Source organism: Carassius auratus, unplaced genomic scaffold (genome assembly GCF_003368295.1).
Source record: "Carassius auratus strain Wakin unplaced genomic scaffold, ASM336829v1 scaf_tig00020399, whole genome shotgun sequence".
NCBI lineage: Eukaryota > Metazoa > Chordata > Actinopteri > Cypriniformes > Cyprinidae > Carassius > Carassius auratus.
The window spans coordinates 26,143-49,399 of record NW_020525023.1 but is presented as its reverse complement, the minus strand read 5'-3'; the positions used below and the strand labels follow the sequence as shown (position 1 = coordinate 49,399).

At 37.5% G+C, this 23,257-nt stretch overlaps 2 protein-coding genes across 2 annotated transcripts; both read left to right on the top strand.

Moving 5' to 3' along the window:
- Positions 1 to 3,253: 3,253 nt before the first annotated feature.
- LOC113076398 (ephrin-A1-like) lies at positions 3,254 to 13,136 on the top strand. Its single transcript, XM_026249048.1, has 5 exons — positions 3,254 to 3,569; positions 11,124 to 11,419; positions 11,645 to 11,710; positions 11,841 to 11,930; positions 12,076 to 13,136. Exons 1-5 carry the CDS (start codon positions 3,472 to 3,474, stop codon positions 12,195 to 12,197), a joined length of 672 nt encoding a protein of 223 aa, XP_026104833.1. The 5' UTR covers positions 3,254 to 3,471; the 3' UTR covers positions 12,198 to 13,136.
- A 1,211-nt stretch (positions 13,137 to 14,347) lies between these two features.
- On the top strand, positions 14,348 to 22,417 carry LOC113076397 (sugar transporter SWEET1-like). Its single transcript, XM_026249047.1, has 6 exons — positions 14,348 to 14,522; positions 15,187 to 15,264; positions 15,395 to 15,518; positions 18,590 to 18,751; positions 19,485 to 19,604; positions 19,699 to 22,417. The coding sequence occupies exons 1-6, from the start codon at positions 14,455 to 14,457 to the stop codon at positions 19,804 to 19,806; spliced, it is 660 nt and encodes a 219-aa protein (XP_026104832.1). The 5' UTR covers positions 14,348 to 14,454; the 3' UTR covers positions 19,807 to 22,417.
- Positions 22,418 to 23,257: the final 840 nt, after the last annotated feature.

Genomic DNA, 23,257 nt, shown 5'->3' with positions numbered 1-23,257 from the left:
ACACCTACTTCGTTCTCCAGGTCATCCATCACTTTGTTCATTTGTATTATGCAATTTTCAAAGTAAATCTATTTTGCTTTCAATTTCTCTCTCTCCATTTTCTCTCACTCAACCCATTTATACGTCTTTCCATCTCTTCCTCTCAGTGTTTTGTAACAGCAGGTTCTCTGTATGCCTCGGGGTATATCTTGGCGCAACAAAACAAAGATCCACTCCCACTTTCAACCAAACCCTCAACGGCTTCTGCATCTAGGTCTTCACCTTTTACCATCTTACCACATAAACCAATCTTTTTCATATCTGATTCATTATCCTACCCACACCAACCATTTTTCCATTTCAGAAGCAGTGTTGCATGCTATTACCAAAAACGTAATTATATCTCAGTGATTATTCAATTTCTATAAATGGCTTCTGCAGGTGTGCAAAGGGCAGACATAGCTGAAAGTGTATAAAGGTTGACCAAAGTTTTTCAGTGTTATTAATGTTGTCATTTCTTTTGTTGCATTACTGTGGAGCTAATTTTGCATGTAAGGCAACCAACAAACAAAGTAAGTGTTCCACAGAGACGCATTCAGCTTGTGATAACAGCTATGGGCTTGTTTCACAATGAGGAATAAATACATTTTTCATGAGATATTTCATCATTCCCATCTGAAGCTAATCAAAGCTGTGAATAAATTTCTTTGTTGCACAGATGAGATCTCCTGAGCCCACGAGGATGCATTAGCAACTTGACAGCTTAAATGCTAAATTAACTCTTAACAGCACTTCATAATGTGATGTTATTAAATTATCCTTCTTCTTCACATTTTTCACCACAAGTGCTTTGTTGGGAATGGGATATCCTGCAGGAGATTACCTAACCCTTGCTAAATGACTCTTGAAATGGACGCATCAGCTGAAAGCTGCAATAAATTTGAAGGAGGACTTTTACATACTAACATTAACAGGATATTAGAGAATTTGTGTTGTAATGGACACAGGCTTTTCCAGGCTGAATGGCCAAGTCGTTTACACCTTGATCGTGGTCCATTATGCAAATGTGGCCTTTGTTTAGCCACTGTTCAGAACACTGGACAATTGCCCATTCACATTTATGCACATATACACACTCTCACACACAAGTGGACAGTATGGCCCAACACTCCCACACAGATCTATCCACACTTTATAGACAGCAACGGTTACTGTGTAGGGGGATAGTGAGAGAACAAAAAAAGACAGTGTGTACGAGAGCGAAGAAAAGAGAGAATAACTGAGAGGATTTTCAGCTTCTGTCATAGACTTATGCATGATTCCAAGCCAGGCTGTAAAGGGAAGCCTGCTGTGGGCAGATCTGTTCCTGAACATTTGCTCCGAGCTCTACCTCCTACGCCGATGGAGCTCATAAGCATACTTTATTCTGCAATGTTCAGACTGAATAGTCATAAAAGATCTAAAGAACATCCATAATGTCCCTGCTCACCTGGTGAAGGAGGTGCATTGCTCTCAAATGGAAAAGCACCCTCACTCAAGTATACACACTCAGCCTTGACTAATCGTCCCAAACTGAAGCCTTCCGCAACATGGAACATGCATGAGCCTGCCCAGCCTAGCCTAGCCCAGCCCAAAAAAGTCCACAGGTAGACACACTTTCTGCCCTGCTCACCTTTCTACCCTCCAGTCAAGACATGGGCTAAGTGAGGGTAAAAATACTGTGACCCCAGGATGAGTAGCCAGACCTGGGTTAGAGAGAACCAGGCAGCCCAAGTAAAGGTGGGATGAGGGGGAAAACCCTGATGTCTGGAACTGATGTCAGCATTCAAATGCAGCAATTTTTGTAATTGATACCCAGGAAAAGCCTGCTTTGTTTGTCAATATACTCAACACACCGTGTAATGTATGACTGGAAATTACATTGGAACTGTCATAACTGACATAAAAAGACTGCCCACGGTAAATTACTCAACTTCCTGTCTTTGTCAGGGTTTTGGTAAGGGAGGAACTCAGGTGCAGACAGGAAGTAACGAAACAGGATTTATTTAACAAAAAGGGGAAAACAAAACCCACGAGGGGGAAAACACGGAGCAAGGTAAAGACTAAATAACTAAAACAGGACTGGACTGACAAGATAAACAAGGACTCTAAATACTAACTATAAACACTCACGGTAATACAAGGACTTCAGCGGGTACAGCACAATCTCACACACAATCACAATTGCAGAACACAGTTGAGGTACAATCACAATGACAGGTACAAATCTCAATGAACCGACGCAAGACAGAGCACACTTGGAGACCTAAATAGGGGAAACAATCAAGACACGACAGGTGGCACAGATGGGACAATCAAGACACGACTAGGTTAACAAGGGGGGCGGGGCAAGGGAACGAGACAACACAAGCACATGGCCCAAAGACAAGGCCATGTGCTTGAACACAAAACACGGGTCTGCCATGATCCTGCCTCAAGACTAGGAAAAATCAAGGACACAAGGGCAGGATCATGACAGTCATACTGATTAATGCTGAAAAGGGTTATACTATCCAGAAAACATGTTATATATAACCTATAAAAATCTTACACTTAGGAAAAATCTAAATAAATAAATATATGTGATCTTTATTACAATTTAAGTGTTGTAAAAAGAACAGTTATAAAACAATAAGTAAATAAGGTACTTTATTGCACATATGCAAATGAAAGTTTATAATGATGTATTCTATTAGAATAATTTGTATGTATTCAACTCGAATAACATATAAGGATGTATTCACATAGAATAATACATTTTTAATGAAAAAAAAACACATTTATTTTAGGATTATTACTGTATAATGAAAATATAATTCTTAAAAACACTGTTGTTGACTGAAAAAAGCTCAAATAAAATTACATCACACATATACAAATATAAATATTTGATGAATAATGTCCACTAAGCAAAAATGAGAAAGGTGCCTTAAACAACTGAAACAAGTTTTAACTGAAACCCTTAATTTGCTAACTAAACATAAGTAATAAATAAATAAACAGTATTATAAAAAAAGAAAAAAAATGCAAAGCAAAATTAATAAAATAACAACAAATTAATTTCACAATATCAATAGAATTGTAATAGTATGTTAATAAAAGTTATACAACAGTAATCTATTTGTGATGGTCTGTTCACTTCAATCATTGTAAGCCTGTGCGTAGAGGCGTGTCGAAAAACACGCTTGCTTCTTTTCATTGGTTGCTTGTTCTTTGAGGGCGTGGCTTATGTAGCTGATTGATATAGGGGACTGAGAGCACATTTCTCCAGGCTTTACCGCGACTGTTTCTGCTAGAGACTCATACAAACCTGTTATTCAAGTAGACAGAATCACTAGTGTTTCAGCGTTTCTCGCACTGTAGTAGTGCACATTTATATCTGCGTTTTCAACGTGCAAAACAATCCTTTGCACAAGTATTTATTCATTTGAAGAGCATCATATCCCGGACTCGATGGATTTTCTGTGGTTGGTGTGCGTTGCAGTGAGCGTCAGCGCCTGGTACGCGTCTGCGGAGCGACACAGTGTTTACTGGAACAGAACGAACGCAAAGTAAGAATTTTACTACATGCTCCTGTAACTGGATGAAAGCTTTCCGCTGTATTTTCAATATTTATATAAATCGTTTTGCCTTTTATATGATGTAACTCTGGTTAGTATTCTTGACAGTATCTGAAATCTCTGGATAGTACACTAACACAAGTTGTCCAACTAAATTCTTGCAAGTACGCATTATATTATAGTATATGAATTACGTGTTATATGCACTGCATTGATAGTCTGAATAATTTCTTCTTGCAGTCTTCAGCTTCTTCATGTTATTTAATCTGGCTCATGCAATGTTTTGTTGCAGTGTCTAGTTATTTGCTCCTCCTGAGATTCATTCAGTGGGGGAAGGAGCATGAATAGATTAAGAAAACACATAATATCTTGGACACATAACAAATTATAAGCCCGGGCTTGCGAGTAATGTTATTTCAAGTTGTTTTAGCTTTGTTTAGTTATCACACACTTTATTGGTTTGCTCATATATGCCTCTTGTCTGTCTAACATTTAACATGCTAGTGAATGACATGATAATTACTGTATAAGAGGCAGCAGCTGGACAGAGAAGTACGTGGAAAGAAACCAGACAGATGGACAGACAGATCAGCCTAAATATACACACACGCATGTTAGTTTTACTATATTAGTGAGGGGGTCTTATTGACATGGTGATATGATATTTACCATGCCCAAGTTATCCCTTGCACAAACCTTTTGATATATGTAGATGTACAGCAAAACAGGAATTAATGAGCCAGTTCTTGTTTCTCTATATTAATGAGGATGTTTCTTTCTTTCTTTAATTATTTTGCATTAAAAATACAATCAAACTTTCACACACACACACACACACACACACACACACACACACACACACACACACACACAGTGATAAGTAAACAGACATGACCACAATAGACAAGCAATATGGCTTGTAGTAGCTTAGGCTTTTTGGGAAGTCTCTTGTTACTCTTAGTATGATATTAAGTTGTTGCTGTTACCATTTACAGATTTGCATTTAGCTTTTTGACTGGTGTTTCATCAAATGATTGCTATTGTAATCTTACCTCATAGTGAGGAAGATCGGGTCATCAGACACTTTAGAGAGATCAATACGAATGACAACAATCAGAGCGATTTATTATGCTTTTAGAAGGAAACTCAAGACGGAGAAAATGGGCTTTTGTGGATATCAGTAAACGTTAGCTTGTTACTGTTAATACTGTAAAACAGAATCTTTGACCATGAGATGACATCTTATCGTTTCCCTAGTCATTGACTTGTTTCGCCTGGATTTGCACGTACACAGCTCATAAACTTGTGGTCATAAAAGTTCCTTGCTCAATCCATGCTCAAGGTCATGACCCGATTGAAAGTTTTCATGATGTCACAGGTGCATCACACCGTCTGTTGTGATTCAGTCTGTTTTCGGTGAGTAATTTAGCAGTGCTGTTGTTGCGCAACATGAGTATAGTGTACCAGCCTTAACCAGACACGGTCTCAGAAGAGCCTGGCTCACTATCAGCCAGCAATGAGAGAGAGAGAGGGAGGGGATATCAGCAGCTGTGCCTGAAGAAAGACTGAAGAAATCATGTAATAGAGACCAAACACTTTTTAGGACCGGTTGTGAAAAGGTTGAGCCTGAGGCAGAAAAGAGGGTGACTGAGTAATAGGAGCTGCTTGAATTTGGGTAAAAAACAAACAAGAATTGCCAATTTGAGGTCAAGATGAGTATGGAGAAAAAGAGATGGAGGGGATTATTTAGCAGCAGTCTGGTGCTTGGTCCAGTCTCTAATTCCGACATGGTTCACATCCATGAAAAAGGTTGCATAACCACAACAGGAAAATTTGTAATTATAGAATATTAAGCAATTTAAATAAAAAAATCTACATTAAAATCTGAATTGATCTCTTCTTTTAAGAGTCTCATACTGTAAATATAATCCCATTTTTAGTTGGTCATAATATGACAGGTGTGGTGGGATCACACAGTGTTTTTAAACGGCATATTTTTTCAGAGATTAACCTCTGTCATTAATCTTATGTTCTAAGAAAAAAGAAACCGTTTCCATTAATGGGATTTCTTCTTTTGCTTTTCTTTCCTTTAAAAACTTCCATCAAAGCCAGTGATTGTTCAATCAGCCCGTGAAACTCAATCAGTCATTATATAAGTAGATTAGACAGGCTTGACTAATCAGTGGCAGATAGGTGTTAAATATCAATTGGCATGATCGTCTGATTTTGCCTGTGGAGTAAAAGTATTCGCACGCACACAAACAAACGCAAACACACACTCTATTGTCTTTAACCGAGTGGGTGTGAGTGAACAGTAATGATTTAATCTCCTGCGCGTGGCCTTTGGCGAACTGACACTCTGGTTTGAAGGGTGTGTGCGTGAGTGTTCCCCTCGAGGAGACTGGATTTTCAGGTCCGGACTGACATATGGACTTTGTTTTTGACAGTCTGTTTTTGAGCTTCTCACAAGCCTACGCTTGCACGCTGAGTCCGCTGAAGGGGAAGTGTACAGTCCCGTCATGTCAACATCATTGAATCATTATTTTTGCCCTGCCCGATTTGGGTATATTTAGTAGACTGGGATTCCTTCCAGCAAACATGTTGTTATACTTGACCTTTCAGCTGTCCTCTCATTGTCCACCCCATTTCCTTGTTGTCCATCCCTTCCTCAGCAAACCCACTTTGTTTGATCTTTCACATATATCTGAGCATTATATTGCTGAGTTGTTATCTTGCATATACAGATAACAGCAGATCAGCATATAACCAGACAGATTCCACAGACAGCTGTAAATCTGTCTTCTTTAACCCAACAACCTCCCCCCCTGTTCTTTGTCTAAGGCTCATAAACACGCAAACATGGTCGGCTACGTAGGCAGGTCTATAATCTGTGAAACGAACAGAGTTCAGCCTCAGATTATACGTAGAAGTGTGTAATCTGACCCATTCACACAGAAATCACATTGTATATTTATAGACGCCAGTGCTGTATAATCCCGATTTACTCAGAAATGGATGCGTATGGGAAATATAATCCATAATTCCACAAACCGTTACAGAATGTTCTACCATCTAGTGGTTTGATTGATTATGAAATCGTAGCTATTTCTCTCTATATGTCCTAATACCCTCCGTGCTCCATCTCCCCATGTTCTTTCTTTCCCAAACAACTCCCTTTGTCTATCTCGTTCAGTCCCTGATTACTGTTTTGATTCCCATTGCCCTGTTGAGTTGGAGGTTTCCTGTTTTTCTGTCTGTAGTGTGCTAGCTTGTGTAATTGCCGGTGTAGTAAAGTGTGTGAGCTGTGTAAGCGCACAAATGTAAACAAAAGAACCTGAAGCTTGTAGCCTGATTACCTAAATGGAGAGTTTGCATTCAGTCTTCAGCAGCTCACTGTTGCCATCTACAGGACGCTTTCAGTACTTGGTGATCATGGCCTATGGCCTATATTGTTTTCAGTTTATTATTTCACAAGTACTTTTAGTGACTGAAGTCGCTGGCTTTAAAGCTCACAGTGTGCTAACAAACAACAAGCTAGCATATCAGCGAGCAATTAGCAGCCATTTAAAAGTGAAAGAGAAAGGGAGGAGGGGGAAATCAGGCATTTGTGAAGGAAGGACTGAGAAACATAGGATTGGGGGATGGGTGATGGGTTAGAGGTCAGAAAGAAAGAAGGAAGTGTGTCTCCAAAAAATTAGCCTGAATGAAGAGGCCCAGGTTTATAATGTGATTTTAAACATAGAGGAGAAAGAAAGAGGGAGGAGAAGATGGAGGGAGAGGGGGATGAGAGACAGAAAGATTTATAGGCCTCAGAAATAAACAGATTTGGGGCGGAGCAAAAGGACAGTTATAGATGGGATGCCATTTTGGTGGTTTGCTCTAAACTCACAGAAATGAACCCACCCCTAAACCTCACTTTAACCACTGCAAACAGCCCATATTGGATGGGTCTGGTGCTGGAATAACAGCGGTGTGATCCGTGAGCTCAGTGTGATAATCCCTGGTTTGGAAGAGCGGATTAGCCGGATGGCATTCCGACCCATTCCACAAGGGCTGGGGTAATTACCGGCATGTAATCGGGCAAGAAGGACAATACGAGAACATACTGATCGGCAGGAAAGTGAAAAAGCAGTGACGTTAAGAGGACGTAGCGGTGACTTAACACCTTGAACCTGTCAGACTGTAATGGTACGAAGGTGTAAGACTGAGACGTCTCTGTATATTATGCTTGTAATGGAGAAAAAAAGTCAGACGAACACAAATAGCGTAAAAGCTCCATGCACGCGCTTGTACAGACAGGTTTTATTACTTGATAGTGTGAGAACAAGCTGCTAAAATAGGATCATAATACTTGTCATGACAAGCAGCAGGTCTTAAAGGTTTTCAGTAACCAAACCCTGTGTGTGTGTCAACTGCTGACAGCGAGTGGAGTGCATCTGGCAGTGAGTACATCTGTTCTGAAGCACACAGCGCTGACCGGCTCTCAGTGTGTGTGTGTGTGTGTGTGTGTGTGTGTGTATGCATGCTGCTGACTCCGTAAGGGTGTGTCTGAAAAATCTGCCCCTGAACTTTAACATTACTGACCTGCCTGACAGTTTAAAACATTTGGCAGAGAGTGAAAGGGGGGAGAGCAGACAGAATATTAAGAGGAAACAAGACAAACACATGTCTGAGAGAAAATTCTATTTTACATGTAATAAAAAAAAAACGCTCACCAAGGCTGCATTTTATTGTATTTACTGTATATTATTGTATTACATATTTTAAAGTGTAATTTATTCCTGTGATACAGAGCTGAATTGTCAGCAGTCATAACTCCAGTTTTCAGTGTCACGTGATCCTTCAGAAATCATTCTAATATGATGATTTGACACTCAAGAAACATTTCTTATTACTATCAAAGTTGAAACCCATTGTGCTGTTTAATATTCTTTTGGAAATCATGTTTTTTTTCAGGATTTGTTGATTAATAGAAAGTTCAGAAGAACAGCATTTATTTGTTATAAAAAAAAATTTCAGTCTTTACAATTGCTTTCGAAAGCATTTTTAAACTTGCATAAAATGAGGACTCCTGTCATATCAGTAGCTTAATAAATACTGTTTTATTCTAGCGGGTCACCTCATGTGGGCCCCCATGTTGAGATCACATGACCAACCTAATCAGTCAGAATAAACAAATTACTTACTGCAACTTGAAGTCTTTAAGCCCACACACAAACATTTAAACACAGGCTCCTCTGTGTCTCGTGATAAACAGATGGGTGATGTGACCCCCGGGGGCTGCAGGTACAGACACTCCTCTTGGATGTGTGGTGTTTACATGGATTTGTGCCCCTCTTGAACAGCATCACTCTCACGCTCGGCCCATCACAGAGCAGACTGTCACACGGGAACAAGTGGGCACAGCGGCGTTTGAAGTGACCGATCACTGGGAGGAAAAACACAACAGAGCTGCTCTGTGATTGTTTGAGATATCAGCGGCTGGCCTTGGATCAGCTCAGAAAGATTAGTTGCACATGGGAATCGTAGTGTGAGGGCCACCAGACCCTCTCAGCATGAAACTAATCTAGGGATGCACTTTATACGCAATACTATTTTGGGCAAATAAATAAATAATGTATAATGTACTGTGCGAAAAATGAAATGTTTAAATATATGGAATGGATATGGTCCATATGCATATGCCTATTCATCCCTAGGCAAATACCTTTGTTACCAAAGACTAGACCCGACCCTGAGGCTGATGTGTGTGAGAAGGAGAGGGGGAGGAATTAATGACACCCAATTTGAGTTGTTGTCTTGGTCTTGCAAACACATTGTCATTAGGTCTCAAACATCTTCGGCTCAACTGCTTCAAAGGGACGTCAGAGGAAGTGAGACGGGGCATCCCACCACACAGTCTAGTTCTCAGAAACAGCAGAGCGACACTGGACACGTTCACACTGCTCTGATTTGAATCGCTTTGACCAGCTGCACATTTAGCATCTAATCTACCTTTGCTTGGTCTCATAAACCATGACTTGTTGATTGGTATATTGAATACACATACAAAAGCTTAGAAAGGCGTACACCCTGTATTTTGAACACTCTGCTGATTAGAAGCCGTGTGAGACTGCATTAACCAGAGCTAATGAGCGCAGTGATGTGTATGTTTACACTCCGTCTGAATAGAGTGCGAGGCTGTTTAGACAGGTCAGCTAATGCTTACTACAGAGACACAGTGGGAAAGAGAGAAAGATGAAGGGGGTTGGAGTGGACAACAGGGGGCCCGTGAGGAGCCTGTGTGTCTGTCTATCATTTAACCATGGCTCCCAATGGCAACATAAGTACATGTGCCAAAAGGGAGAAAGTGATAGAGCAAAGGACATGCTGGGGGGATAGTAGACGCTGCCTTATGTTTTGATGGCGGTTCACATGAGGGCCGTGTGAGGAAAATGTTATGGTAATGTGATTGGGTTTGAAGATTTTGGGTATATGGAAATGTGATGGCATGTAGCGTTGTAAAACTCGCTAAGCTAATCAGGCAATCAGATGACTTATGGGGTTCGAACAATGGCTTCTTGTGGTCACCGTGGGGTAGACGATATTAGGAAAAATGTTATTTATTCATAAATGTTATGCAGTTGGTTTGAGGCAAAATTTACAATAATAAATCGCTGTCAAAATGAAAGCAAAGACACAGAAAGAACAACATACTGAGAGGCCTGTGGATTTGTCATTTGTACATCTGGCAAAAGCAGCAGGGAAGTTCAGATCCGATGAAAACGGGGAAAAGCAAATGAGACGATAATAAAAGAAGAGGCAGACAGAGAGGAGGCTGTAAAAACACGTAGAGACGATTCAAAGAGCCAGTCAGTCTAAGCGGCTCCATCTCTTTTGCCAAGAGTCACGTATATTTTAGAGCTGTCGAAGTTAATGTGTTAGCTTAAAACATGTCTAAAATATATTTAACCTTTTTTATATATAATAATCAGTTTTGGAACAATATTTATTGTGAAAAATCTAACTTAAATTGAAAAATTTATTATCAGTAAAAAAATTTTTTTATATTTTCCAGATAATATATAATTGATATAGTAAATGCCATTATTCATTATTTAGCTTATATATATAAATATATAATTCTGACATCTTGCCATTTCATGAAGGACATAATGAAAACACAGTTGGACAATTTCCCATCTACACTCCTTCACCTAGTGTGACACCAAAATGCAGAGTAGAAAAGAAAGAAAAAGAAAGAAAGGAGGGATTTTACAGGGTGTTTTACACAAATAAAAGCACCAGGTGAAGAGGGAACACTAGTCACCCACACACGTGCATAAGGGTGTATCTCTTACTTTTGATTTGTACTGAGGACGGATGCCTGAGGCTGTTTCAGTGTCACCAGAACTTTTGTTTCAGTTTGTTTGTGCACGTCAAGTTCTTTTTTCAAGCCATTTTTATCCCGAGGTGTGTCTGTGTTCAGTTCAACAGTATTGTAGGATGTGTTCAGTAAATATTGACAGCCATTCATGGATTTTCTCTCTCTCTTTCTTCTTCCAGTTTCCTATGGGATGATTACACCGTGGAGGTCCGCATTAATGACTATCTGGACATCATCTGCCCTCACTACACTCGTGGCGAGATCCCATCCCAGGAGGCCGAGCGGTACGTGCTCTACATGGTGGAGTTGGAAGACTACGAGAACTGCAAGCCCCAGTCCTTTGACCAGCTGCGCTGGGAGTGCTCCAGACCTTTCGCTCCTCACGCTCCAGAGAAGTTCTCGGAGAAGTTCCAGCGCTTCACCCCCTTCACTCTGGGCAAAGAGTTCCGTCAGGGAGAGAGTTACTACTATATTTGTAAGTATCCACATCTTTGACTTTGACAAACACTAAATATTTATTATTAAATATTATATATGAATTAAAAATTCCCTTTTTTAAAATAATTACCATAACAAACAATACGAAACAAAACCATAAATACTAAATGTATTAGCATTTTTTAGCACTTATTAGCAAGTATATTATTATTTGTAGCGCTTCAGATTCCAGATTCCAAAATTGTTTCTCTGTTTTACACAGCCAAGCCTCTTCACCATCATGGACAGGAGTGTTTGAGACTGAAGGTGGATGTAGTTGGACCTCATCGTAAGTCAAATAAGTTTTTGCATTTCAAACTTGCCATTTTTGTCTAGACATTTAATCTTTGCTGGATGACAAGGACGACGAAGCCTTACTAAGAGTCCAACTATTTCATTATATTTTCTATGTTCTAAAGACAAGAAGAAGACCATGGAAAAACATGAGGAATTAGAGGGGAAGGTAGCGGCTGGTGGAGTCCATAACCCATCAAACAGGCTTCCAGCAGGTGAGCACTTCTCATCGCTCAGCATGTCCATTTGTATTAGAAAAGCTGTGGAATTTTTAGACTTTGTAAGCCAAGGTGTTCGAGTGACATTCCGCAAGTTGCATAGTTGGTAAATGTACTCATGATCCTCCTCTTCTGGTTTCAGATGACCCTATTGCCATGATCCCAGTTGTGCAGAGGAGCGTGGGCAGTTCGGGTGTTCGCATTGCTCCTGTCTCAAGTTTCATCACGTTGATCTCTATATTCCTCTTCCTGCTTCTCCACTGAGCCTAATATGAGATAACTTTATGGACGCTGGTCCTTAAGGACACAACAGACTGTAACACCGGTGCTGGTTACCGGCTTTCAGAATAGATTTTATATGAACCTTTTTTATACAAACTGAAATTTTGGTGCTGGCGTGCAAGTTGCTGAGTGACGTGTTTGTATGTGTGTTTGTGAGAGTGATGTGACCAGAGAAAGGTGTTTTTGAAGAGCCTTCTCCATTTTTTTAAAATTCCGTTCTATGATTATTTTCCACATCTGCTTTTTTTTATTTGACTTTTGTAAAAAGAATGTTTTCTTTCTTAAAAGTGAATCACAACTTTAATTACCAATGTGATGCAGAATAAACCCTGAAGACCGCAGAGCTTGTCTTGTAACCATTAGCTGTATAACTGGAATTGTGATCACAAGGGTGAACAGTAGACTAGATATTGTGTTTGATGAAGACCTTTGCTCTACTGTACCGATTTGAGTCAAAGACCACAGGATTTATCTTAAAACTGCCCCTGATCTTGCACCTTATAAAGAATTGATGTTCATGCATATAACAGTGTTTGTAAATCTAGAAGAGTTATCAAGCATTGGTGTTTCCCGTGTTTTGGATCTCGTGTTGCTCTAGTTTCAGTTGGTTTTTGTGATGTAATGTGAACACACCCTACAAAATGTACTGGCACTAATGTTTAGATGAGATCAAAGTTGTTTTTTTTTTTTTTCATAAAACATCATTTGGTTTTGAATAGGAATGTTGGGTTATGCTGTTTGTGTTTGTGAGAGAGTGAGAGAAAGAAGCCGGACTTCTGACTGAGAGCAGAACATGCACAAACAATTCAAACTGTTGAATAATTTTTTTCAAATAAGTTAAAAGAATTATTTTTTTTTTGGTAAAAGCTGTGTTTTGTACTGTATTTGTTTATAAACTTGTACATAGTTATGTAAAAAATGTATATACTGAGAGGTATATAAAATAAAGACATTTGTTAATTATAAAAAATGTGTGGAATTGTTTTTTTATTAAAAACATTTATTTGATTCAAATAAAAGGAAAATACAAATATTATATATATATATATATATATATATATATATATAGAGGGGAATTATATATATAAATAAATTATATATATATATAATTTATTTATTTTTTATATAAGTATTTCGGTTTTAGGGAAAACAGTTTTTCTGAAATATGTTGAGGCCTCGGTGTAAAAGTTAAACATTGTCAAAGAGCACTGTTAACACTGTCAAACTTCCTTCCTGTCCTCTTTCATTCCCTTTTCATCTCTTTTTTCGCCTCACAGCTTTTAGTTAAGTGACACTTTGGTGCCAGAATATAACTTGTTCATTTTACTTGGAACATTAAACAGAAGATGCGTCTGTATGTAATCACATGTCAATGGAAAATACATAATTTAGTTTGAAAGTATGAAGCAGAATGTTCGCAGCAATATAAAAAAATTCTAAAGATGTTCACATGGACTCGCTATATAAGTGTTTCTCAACTGGCTATTTTTGGCACCTGGATTTTCAGAAAACTTTTTATATCTCAGCGAATTATGGCGGCATTTGTCACCCTTAGAAAAAAATAACTGACTCCTTTGCTTTGCTAAATATAATTTAATAGCTAGCATTTTCTGTATCCTGAATATATTTTTATTTATTTAAAATTTGTCAAATTACATTTTGCACATGTAAATCTTGCACTTTAAAAAATTTGAATAATGATGCTGTGCCCCATTTAAAATCAAGCATGCTTTTCAGTGCATTAACATTCGACAAAATTACTACTTCAAAAAAGGCACTTGTATAATAATATCATAATATAGAATTTATTTATTTGTTTAGATAACTTTGTTTAGTTAGAACAATAATTAAATCATTTCTATAACAATAAATTACAAAATGGTCAGGCAGTGCAAAAATTAATTAAGAACGCTTGGTAATGTTTCTAAGACCGCATTACACTAGACAAACTGTACTACAAAACTCATTATATTCAAAGGACTATCTTTAGGAAACATCGTAAAATTGCTACATTTAGTAACCTACCTCTCCATTTCTCTATTTCACTACAACCGGACTACAAAATGACGTCAGTGAGCAGCGTTCGGCAAAAACCAATCAGAGTGAAGAAATCTATCCACAGATTACAAACACGGAAATAGAGAAGACGTCAGCGTTCCACTGTTGCAGGAGCTTTATAAGTATATTTTAATTCGCTTGATTGCATAAAAGCACAGCTCATTTTTCGCCTTTTCAGTCTATGGATTTTCTGCAGCTGCTATCATGTGCGTGCATCATATTCACCGTCGGGATGTTCACGACGGGATTGTAAGTTACTAAGTGTTTTAATTGATATTTATGATCAGTCACATCAGTTATAATGTAGCTGAGCTAAACTGTACACACTTATGGGTTTTAATAATCTTCACATCTGGTGACATCTTGCGCCTTTCTAGAGTTTACTGTTTAGTATGTAAATGAATTAGTTATAAATGTTTTAAATAAACAAAGTTCTCTACTGTTTTGTATCAACTGTAGTGGTTACAAATATGTTGTTGCGCCTAATATAAACTGCCTGTACTCAAACTTAATAAACAGCCCCCTCACAGCAAGATACCATGGTAACAAAAGTTTCCGCCATTATACTGTTAAGTTACTACTGACATTAGCCAACGCTGTCATCAAGATATTAATATTTTAGAGTATTAGCAATTATGGCACTTTGCCTGAAACCTGCAGAACGTCTGAAACAAATTAATTTCACTATCAGTATGAAGTTACATTACAAAATATAAAGCATATGATTTGCATATCTATGTTTATCCAATATAATATTAATCTAATTGCATGTCTTCTCTTTGTATAATTATTATTATTATTTTACAGTTTATGAATAGGTATAGAATACCGCTTATTCTTGTATTATTGTATTGTATTGTGTAGCTACTAGATGTCTAAATCTTCATCAACAAATTCCTCTCTGCATTTGCAGGACCGACTTAAAGAAAATGAAGACCACACAGAGTGCAGATAACGTTCAGTTTCTGCCCTTCCTCACCACATGCTTGAAGTATGTGTTTGGTATTTTACACCTGTAGCTTTCATTCAGTAATGTTGTATATGTGAATACAACTTTATATGTGCATTGTGCATAGATTTCAGTTTATTTGAATGATTATGTGTCTTTGTGTGTGTTTTAGTAATCTAGGCTGGCTGTACTATGGATTATTAAAGGGAGATGGAACGGTGATATCTGTAAACATCATTGGGGCCTTTTTACAGACGTTATACATCATCACCTACTGTCATTATGCCAAAGACAAGGTTTGTCCTTTAGCGCTGTCCAGTTCTTGAACTCTTATTGATTATACAGTGGGATCCAAAGTCTGAGACCAGACTTAAAAATACAGGTGCATCTCAATAAATTAGAATGTTGTGGAAAAGTTTATTTATTTCAGTAATTCAACTCAAACTGTGAAACTCGTGTATTAAATATATTCAGCTCACATACCGAAGTAGTTTGTAGTTAGTAGTTAGAAGTCTTTGATTCTTTTAATTGTGATGATTTTGGCTCACATTTAACAAAAACCCACCAATTCACTCTCAAAAAATTAGAATACTTCATAAGACCAATAAAAAAATAAAAAAGTATGTTAATTTACTGTACATGTACTCAATACTTGGTAGGGTCTCCTTTTGCTCTAATTACTGCCTCAATTCGGCGTGGCATGGAGGTGATCAGTTTGTGACACTGCTGAGGTGGTAACAAAGCCCAGGTTTCTTTGACCGTGGCCTTCAGCTCATCTGCATTGTTTGGTCTCTTGATTCTCATTTTCCTCTTGACAGTAGCCCAGATTCTCTATGGGGTTCAGGTCGGGTAGGTTTGCTGGCCAGTCAAGCACACCAACACCATGGTCCTTTTAAGCAACTTTTGGGGCTTTTGGCAGTGTGGGCAGGTCCAAATCCTGCTGGAAAATGAAATTACCATCTTCAAAAGTCTGGTCAGCAGAAGCAAGCATGAAGTGCTCCAAAATGTATTGGTAAACAGGTGCAGTGACTTTGGTTTTTAAAAAAAACACAATGGACCAGCAGATGACATTGCACCCCAAATCATCACAGACTGTGGAAACTTATAGGATTAGTTCACAGAAAAATGAAAATTATGTCATTAATAACTCACCCTCATGTCGTTCCAAACCCGTAAGACCTCCATTCATCTTTAGAACACAGTTTAAGATATTTTAGATTTAGTCCAAGAGCTCTCAGTTCCTCCACTGAAGCTGTGTGTATTCTCCCTCTGAGTTCAAACAAACCAATATCCCGGAGTAATTCATGTACTCAAACAGTACACTGACTGAACTGCTGTGAAGAGAGAACTGAAAATGAATTGCAGTTGATTCAAGCCTTTGGTTCAGAAGAATCAGTTCAGAATCATTCGTCAAAAGAATCAGTTCGGTTCAGACTCTTTGTGTGTCAGTCTGCTTCACGCTGAATCACACATGTGCGGTATCATCAGCTCCTCGGTTCTCGAATTGGACGTGTCTGATAGAAACGCTTCTTTACTAGAGAACGAGTCAATCGTTCGTTCGTTATCTGGCTCAGCTCGGTGTTCATCTAAAACAAAGACTTAAACTACTTCAGTCTGTGTTTATTGAATTTATTTAATACACAAGTTAAGCAGTTTTAGTTAAATTACTGAAATAAATGATCTTTTCCACGACATTCTTATTTATGGAGATGCACCTGTATTTTTAAGTTTGTATTTTTAAAGGGACAATAAGTAACTTTTTAGGTATTTTATTATCTAAAATCAATATTTTTATTCATAAATATGCCCTCAATGGTGTACAAATACCTATGCCAATGTTTAAACTAATCCTCGTAAATGAAGAATTTATTATCTTTATATACATGGGACGGGTAGGTCGACGGAGGCTTCCATGTAGTTCCGCCATCTTGCAAAACTATAATAGCAGAGAGGGACAAAAAGTACTAAGCCAACGCGTTTCCACAGCGCGTTTTCGGTCAGAGCCAGAAACGCAGGTGCAGAGCAGTGAGAGGCGCTTGAAACTGCACCAGCAAGTTTAAAAGTCTGGATTGCATTCTTATTATGGACCATACATATGCCGCGCCACAGGAGAAGAAAACATCGTCGCCAAAACAGTCAAAAATAGAACGTAAAAGGAAACGTGACCGTAGATTACAGAAAACGAGTTAATGTCGGGGAAGCTTTTTCTAGGTGGAAAGAGCTAATGCTTGATAAAGATTTCAAAAGAGACGCTGAAGTGGCCAGTTTTCTTCTCGACAGGTAAGTCAGTGTTACAATCTATATTACAATATTTTTTTTATATCTAACAATGCACATTATTCAGAAAATATAACGAATAAAGAAGACATAACTACTAATTACAATATTTCATGTTTTCCACAGTCAGTAATTCATACTGTAACATTCGTTTGTTAGTTGTCATGTTGCTGTTTGTTTGAAATAACACACCTGTTCACCTGAAGGAAAACTCGACGAAGTGCTATTAGAAGACATCCTGTCAAAGCTTTTTGGTACATATCGCCTACCGTAGATGCAACGCGCATTTGAAAAAGCGAGGCGCTGGAGAGCAAAATTAGTTTGAATGCAAAATACAATTTCACCACTAGATGGGAGTAATTCCTACTTAGTGCCCCTTTAAGTCACTCCCAGTATAACAGTTAGAATTAAAGTTTAATAATATATATATATATATATATATATATTTTAAAAGTGAAATATATGAATATCAAGTTATTATCGGGATGATTATTTGTGTGAATTTTAATTTACAAATTAATAATATATTTTTAATTACAAGTTACATTATCAACATAACAATTAGAGTGAATATTTTAAGTTGAAAGTTCAGTCGATTACGTTGTTATCAGAATTCTAGTTTGCATGAAAAGTTTAATTTAAAAGTTTATTCAAAAGTTATATTTTTAGAATGCCAATTTGAATGAAGTTTAAAATGAAAAATTTAATTGAAAAATCAATACAATATTTTACAAGTTATTTTATCAGTTATGTTAACAAGTTGAGTGAAAAGTATAATTTAAACAATAACATGATATTTCTATATAGGTTAGATCCAGATTTAACTCAAATTGATCCCTGATGATTTTTTTTATAATGTGAACACAGGCATTTGAAACCCACTGTATATACAACAAATAAAACATACAACAAATAAAAAGTTCTGAATAAGTTGTAAGAGTGATCAGAAAATAATCCACATGTGCTTAATAAATGTTGATGTATTACTAAACAATATCCTTCCATTTCCATTCTAATCTGAACAGCTTCCCCTGAATTTTGCTGTACTTGTGTGTGTGTGTGTGTGTGTGTGTGTGTGTGTGTGTTTCAGAGGCGAGTGTTCTCGCAGACACTGACGATGGTGAGTGTGTTGTGTGTAGGCTGGGTGTATTTTACTGTGGTGATTCCTTCTGGAGAAGCTCAACTCTCTCAGCTGGGCCTCGCCTGCAGTGTGTTCACCATCAGTATGTACCTCTCTCCTCTCACTGATCTCGTGAGTACACACCTATACATTTAACCGGCGTTAAAGGGGTCATATAATGTGATTTCAAGTTTTCCTTTCTCTTTGAGGTGTTACGTGCTGTTTGTGAATAGCATGTAACACTCTCTCCGCATTTTACGGAGGACGGTTTCACATCTACCATATATCAACTCTAAAATAAATGCACATGTTCTCTTCTTATCGTTTCCCTTGATAAAATAATGGTGTGAAGTCTAACTGTGACATTCCAGCATTCCACCTTTTGTTTATCACTACATCCATCCTTCTTTTTGTGCCCTCTCATAGTTTCCATCTTCCTGTTTTGGATCTCTCTCTCTCTTCCATATTTATCAGTCCAGCTCTGTCTATCTTTCCTTTGCCCGGTGGTGCATTTCCTGTCATTATTGTACCTCCTTTTGTTGCTTCCTGTTTTTCCCTCTGTCACTTTCTGCAAGTGTCCATATTTGCTTGTTATGGGAGAGACTATACTCACTGGGTGAGTGTAAATAACACGTGTTTGGAGCTGTGATGCAACAGACAGTACATGTGCTTCAGATTTGCTGATCCTTGGTGCTTAAGTGGAAGACAGGTTTGAGTCTTGCCTGCATCATGTTTCAGTCCCCCTTTCTCTCAACAATTCCGTCTCCTCTGTATATATATATATATATATTTTTTTTTTATAATAAATGGTAGCAAATGCATCATTCTCCTCTCAAAAAACTTTTGTGTTCTTCATTTCCACCAGTTGGATATTGTGCGAAATAAGTCTGTGGAGCGCTTGTCTTTTTCCTTGACCGTGGCTACATTTTTCACATCCACATCATGGACACTGTATGGCCTTCAACTCCATGATTATTATATAATGGTAAGATGATGAAGAGGCTGACCTGAGAAAGTGTCATTTATTTTATTTTAAAATGTATTTATTTTTACATTTTTATTTATTTTTTGTCTTTCAGGTGCCCAACACACCTGGCATCTTTACTAGCCTCATCCGCTTCTTCCTCTTCTGGTGGTTCGGAGCTATCATTCCAAACAAGCCCTCCTATAAACTGATCCAAATCTGAGAGAGGATTTCGACTAAATGTGATTGAATCGAATTAATTGCCTTCTCTCCTTTTTACCCAAGCCAGAAAACATTCTGGTTTGAGTTTCAGACTTCCATGATACCTTCTGAACTCAAAACTCTAGTGAAACTGCCTCTTTAAATTCTGAGGACAGACTATTTTCTTGTCTGTTTAGTCAAAAGGATAGTTCACCCAGAAATGTAAATCATGTCAACATTTACTCATCATATTGTTCCAAACCTGTGTGACTTTCTTTTGTGGAAGGTAAACAAAACAGTTTGGCTGCCAGAATTTTCTCAGAATAGCTTCTTTTTTTTCTTCTACATAAGAAACAGTCATACAAGTGTGGAATGACATGAGGATGAGTAAATAATAGAATTCTCATTTTTGGAAAAGCAACCCCTTAAGGATGTTTACTCCAAAAATACAAATTGTGAATTTACTCACAATCATATTCCAAACCTGTATGACATGTTAAGACATTTTAAATGACATAGAATTGGACCTGGAGCATTCAGTGTTACGAAAGACACCATACTGTATCTCAAAGTCATACTCAAAGTTTTCTGAAGTCGTGAGTTAAGTTTTTTTTGTGACAAATTCAATATTTTATTAACTGATAAATCTTGATCTCAGCTCTCCTTGGGACATGTTTCATGAATGGATTGCTCTTTTAAATGGTTTATTTAACGAATCTCTTGATTCAACTAAATAATTCATACTCAAATAGGACTAATCCAGTATTTGAGCTCACTTCAGGGGAAGATTATTATCTTAAAAACACATGCATATGACTTTAATATCAATTTTTTAAGAGCCTGTACCTGTTTTCTTGTAACTGGATGAAAAAAAAAAGATCTCCTTAGAATTTTTTTTTTGTGTGTGTGTGTTTCCTGGAAGAAAAGTCAGTCATACAGGTTTGTTTTACTCATAAGTATGAGTAAATAATGACTGTGAATTTTAAGTTCTTTGAGTGACAGACTATTTTCACTTTGTATTTTTGGTTAATCCTTATATCTATGATGAGGCTCTTGGTTTGTTTGCAGTTGTTTCTTAGTTAAAAGGTGTTCAAATCTGCAAACATAACAAACCCTGAATGGAGAGCTTAAAACTTTCTTATTTCAGCCATTTCTCTGAAAGTGATGTTACCATTAGTCTATATATATATATATATATATATATATATATATATATATGTGTATGTATGTGTATGTATGTATATGTATAATTTTTTTATATTGGTACCATACAGTTCCGGGTGGCCTTTAGGAAAAGATCACGTTCCATAACTTAAATAATGAATGTAGCGTTTACAAATCGTTTATTAATCATAGGATACTTTGTTATAACATTGTTCTTAATTGTGGCCATATGGCAGTTTGGCAGCTATTTCATCCGCATCCAACTCAAGTGACGAAGCCCAAAATACATTTTATAAGCGTAAAACCTTCCTCTGTGCGGTAGAGAACAACGCAAACATAGGAAATTAGTTTAACTGAATGTCATTAGATTAAGAGTATCTGCCTCTGAGATTAAAGAATATAGGACAACTAGGTATGCCTCTGTTTACAGTTCTTGTTTTGTAGCTGGAACAAAAAGGCTTTGTTTTTTTCCCCTCTCAGTGACACGGTCACTGTCAGAACATCATTATTTACAGTGAGCCCATAAACACATTCATTTAAATGAACAATAACTTTATTCATTCCCCTCACGCAGAGAACACCAAAGTCGCACAAAATCTAAAGGCTTTATTCGTTGAGTTGTGGTGACACGCAGGGCATAAGAGGAGGAGTAACCAGCAAATTAACTTTGATTTAAATGTACATATTCTTAACCCATAAAATGGGCCAATGAAACTCTTGAACTGTCATTGGCTGTTAATGTTGTTTTGCATATGATAATATTGGTTTGATCTGTGACAAACAAACCCTTTATTGGGTCTTTCTGTACATCATGCAGTACTTAATTCACCAAAGCCTTCTGAGTCTCCAAGACTGGGCTTTGTGAATTAAAAAAAGAAAAAGAAAAGGTTATGATAATTTATTCCCTATCAACTCTGTTTAATTGTTTTATTGTTTATGGCTTTAGTTTTGTAAGTTAATTGTTGGGGTGTTTACAGTTAACATTTTTGGGGTGTTTAATGTTATTGTGTTACTTTTGTACTATTTTGTGTCCTATGCAACAGTGTGTATTGTATCAGAAGGGATTTAGAGGGATGTTCTATCTGGAGTTTTCTGGGGAAAAATTTTATATAACCTTCAATGTCTGGCTGAGACAGAGAGAAGATGTTATGAGAGCTTAGCAGGGGAATGTGAGAGGATTTTGTTCTGGTCTCAAAGAGGATCAGCTCTGATTGTGAGCTATGAAAACTAAAATGCGCTCAAAAGCCAAGGCATAAAGGGTGCTGACAGACATTTTAATTTCTGTGGGAAATAACAGCACATTTATCTCCTGCTATCAGGTGTTTGGTTTTGTAGAGCTCTCGTCAAATGTTTGTATGTTTGTGTTTTTTGCTTGTTTGTAGTTTGTCTTCATTAACACTAGGGGTGCTCCGATCACGATCGGCCGATCGTTAATGCGCATTTCGTCAGTAAAGCCGGTTTTCTAATCAGCGGTTAATTCCATCAGGTGCGTGATTTCACATAGAGCAGCTGTTACTACACAGAGCCGTTGTTAACTGAGAAGATGGGCCAATAAACGCTGAAAATTAACGTGATTTGCGCATCTTCTCTATTAACAACGGCTCTGTGTAGTAACAGCTTCTCTATGTCAAATCACGCACCTGATGGAATTAACCGCTGATTAGAAAACCGGCTTTACTGAGGAGATACGCATAACGATCGGCCGATCGTGATCGGAGCACCTCTAATTAACACGAGCGAGTGGGAATCGTAGGTTTGCCTTTTCTCAGTGCCTATGGATTCTTTACATGCTTTTCCTGTCTGCTTCTCAGAGAAAGACATGAAAGGGGAAAATAATTTGCGGGTGGTGATTGTTTATCAAGAAAGTGCATTTTTTAAAGAAAAATAAAAAAATTAGTGATTGGCAAAACCTCTTTTCTTAAGTTGTTCAGACATGTTTTTTCAAATGCTTTTAGTGTAAATGGTAAAATGTACATAGATAAACAAAGCATTAGAAGATCAGTGCTTCTCAAATGGTGGGTTGTGACCCTAAACGGGTCAGCCCTTACTAACATTAACCATGGTTTACCAAAACCAAAAAAATCATGGTTAGTATAGGTAAATCATGGTAACCACAAATTAACCACTAGCAATAGTTATACAAATTGTAATAATTATGCCAAAAAAAAAAAAAAAACATGGTTCCTAATTTTTTACTACAGTAAAACCATGGTTGATTTCCGTGAGGTCCATTCTGCAGTGAAAGTCATAGGGTCACAAACAGCTGGAGGGGAAAAATGCAACAAACCATTTAATCAGAAACAGTTTTT

Bases quoted from the DNA above. Each gene is read 5' to 3' on its own strand.
- LOC113076398 (XM_026249048.1), top strand. From the start codon at position 3,472: ATGGATTTTCTGTGGTTGGTGTGCGTTGCAGTGAGCGTCAGCGCCTGG. The intron at 3,570-11,123 runs GTAAGAATTTTA...TTCTTCTTCCAG, and splicing joins TGGAACAGAACGAACGCAAA to TTTCCTATGGGATGATTACA. The intron at 11,420-11,644 runs GTAAGTATCCAC...TGTTTTACACAG, and splicing joins AGAGAGTTACTACTATATTT to CCAAGCCTCTTCACCATCAT.
- LOC113076397 (XM_026249047.1), top strand. From the start codon at position 14,455: ATGGATTTTCTGCAGCTGCTATCATGTGCGTGCATCATATTCACCGTC. The intron at 15,519-18,589 runs GTTTGTCCTTTA...TGTGTGTTTCAG, and splicing joins GTCATTATGCCAAAGACAAG to AGGCGAGTGTTCTCGCAGAC. The intron at 18,752-19,484 runs GTGAGTACACAC...CATTTCCACCAG, and splicing joins TCTCTCCTCTCACTGATCTC to TTGGATATTGTGCGAAATAA.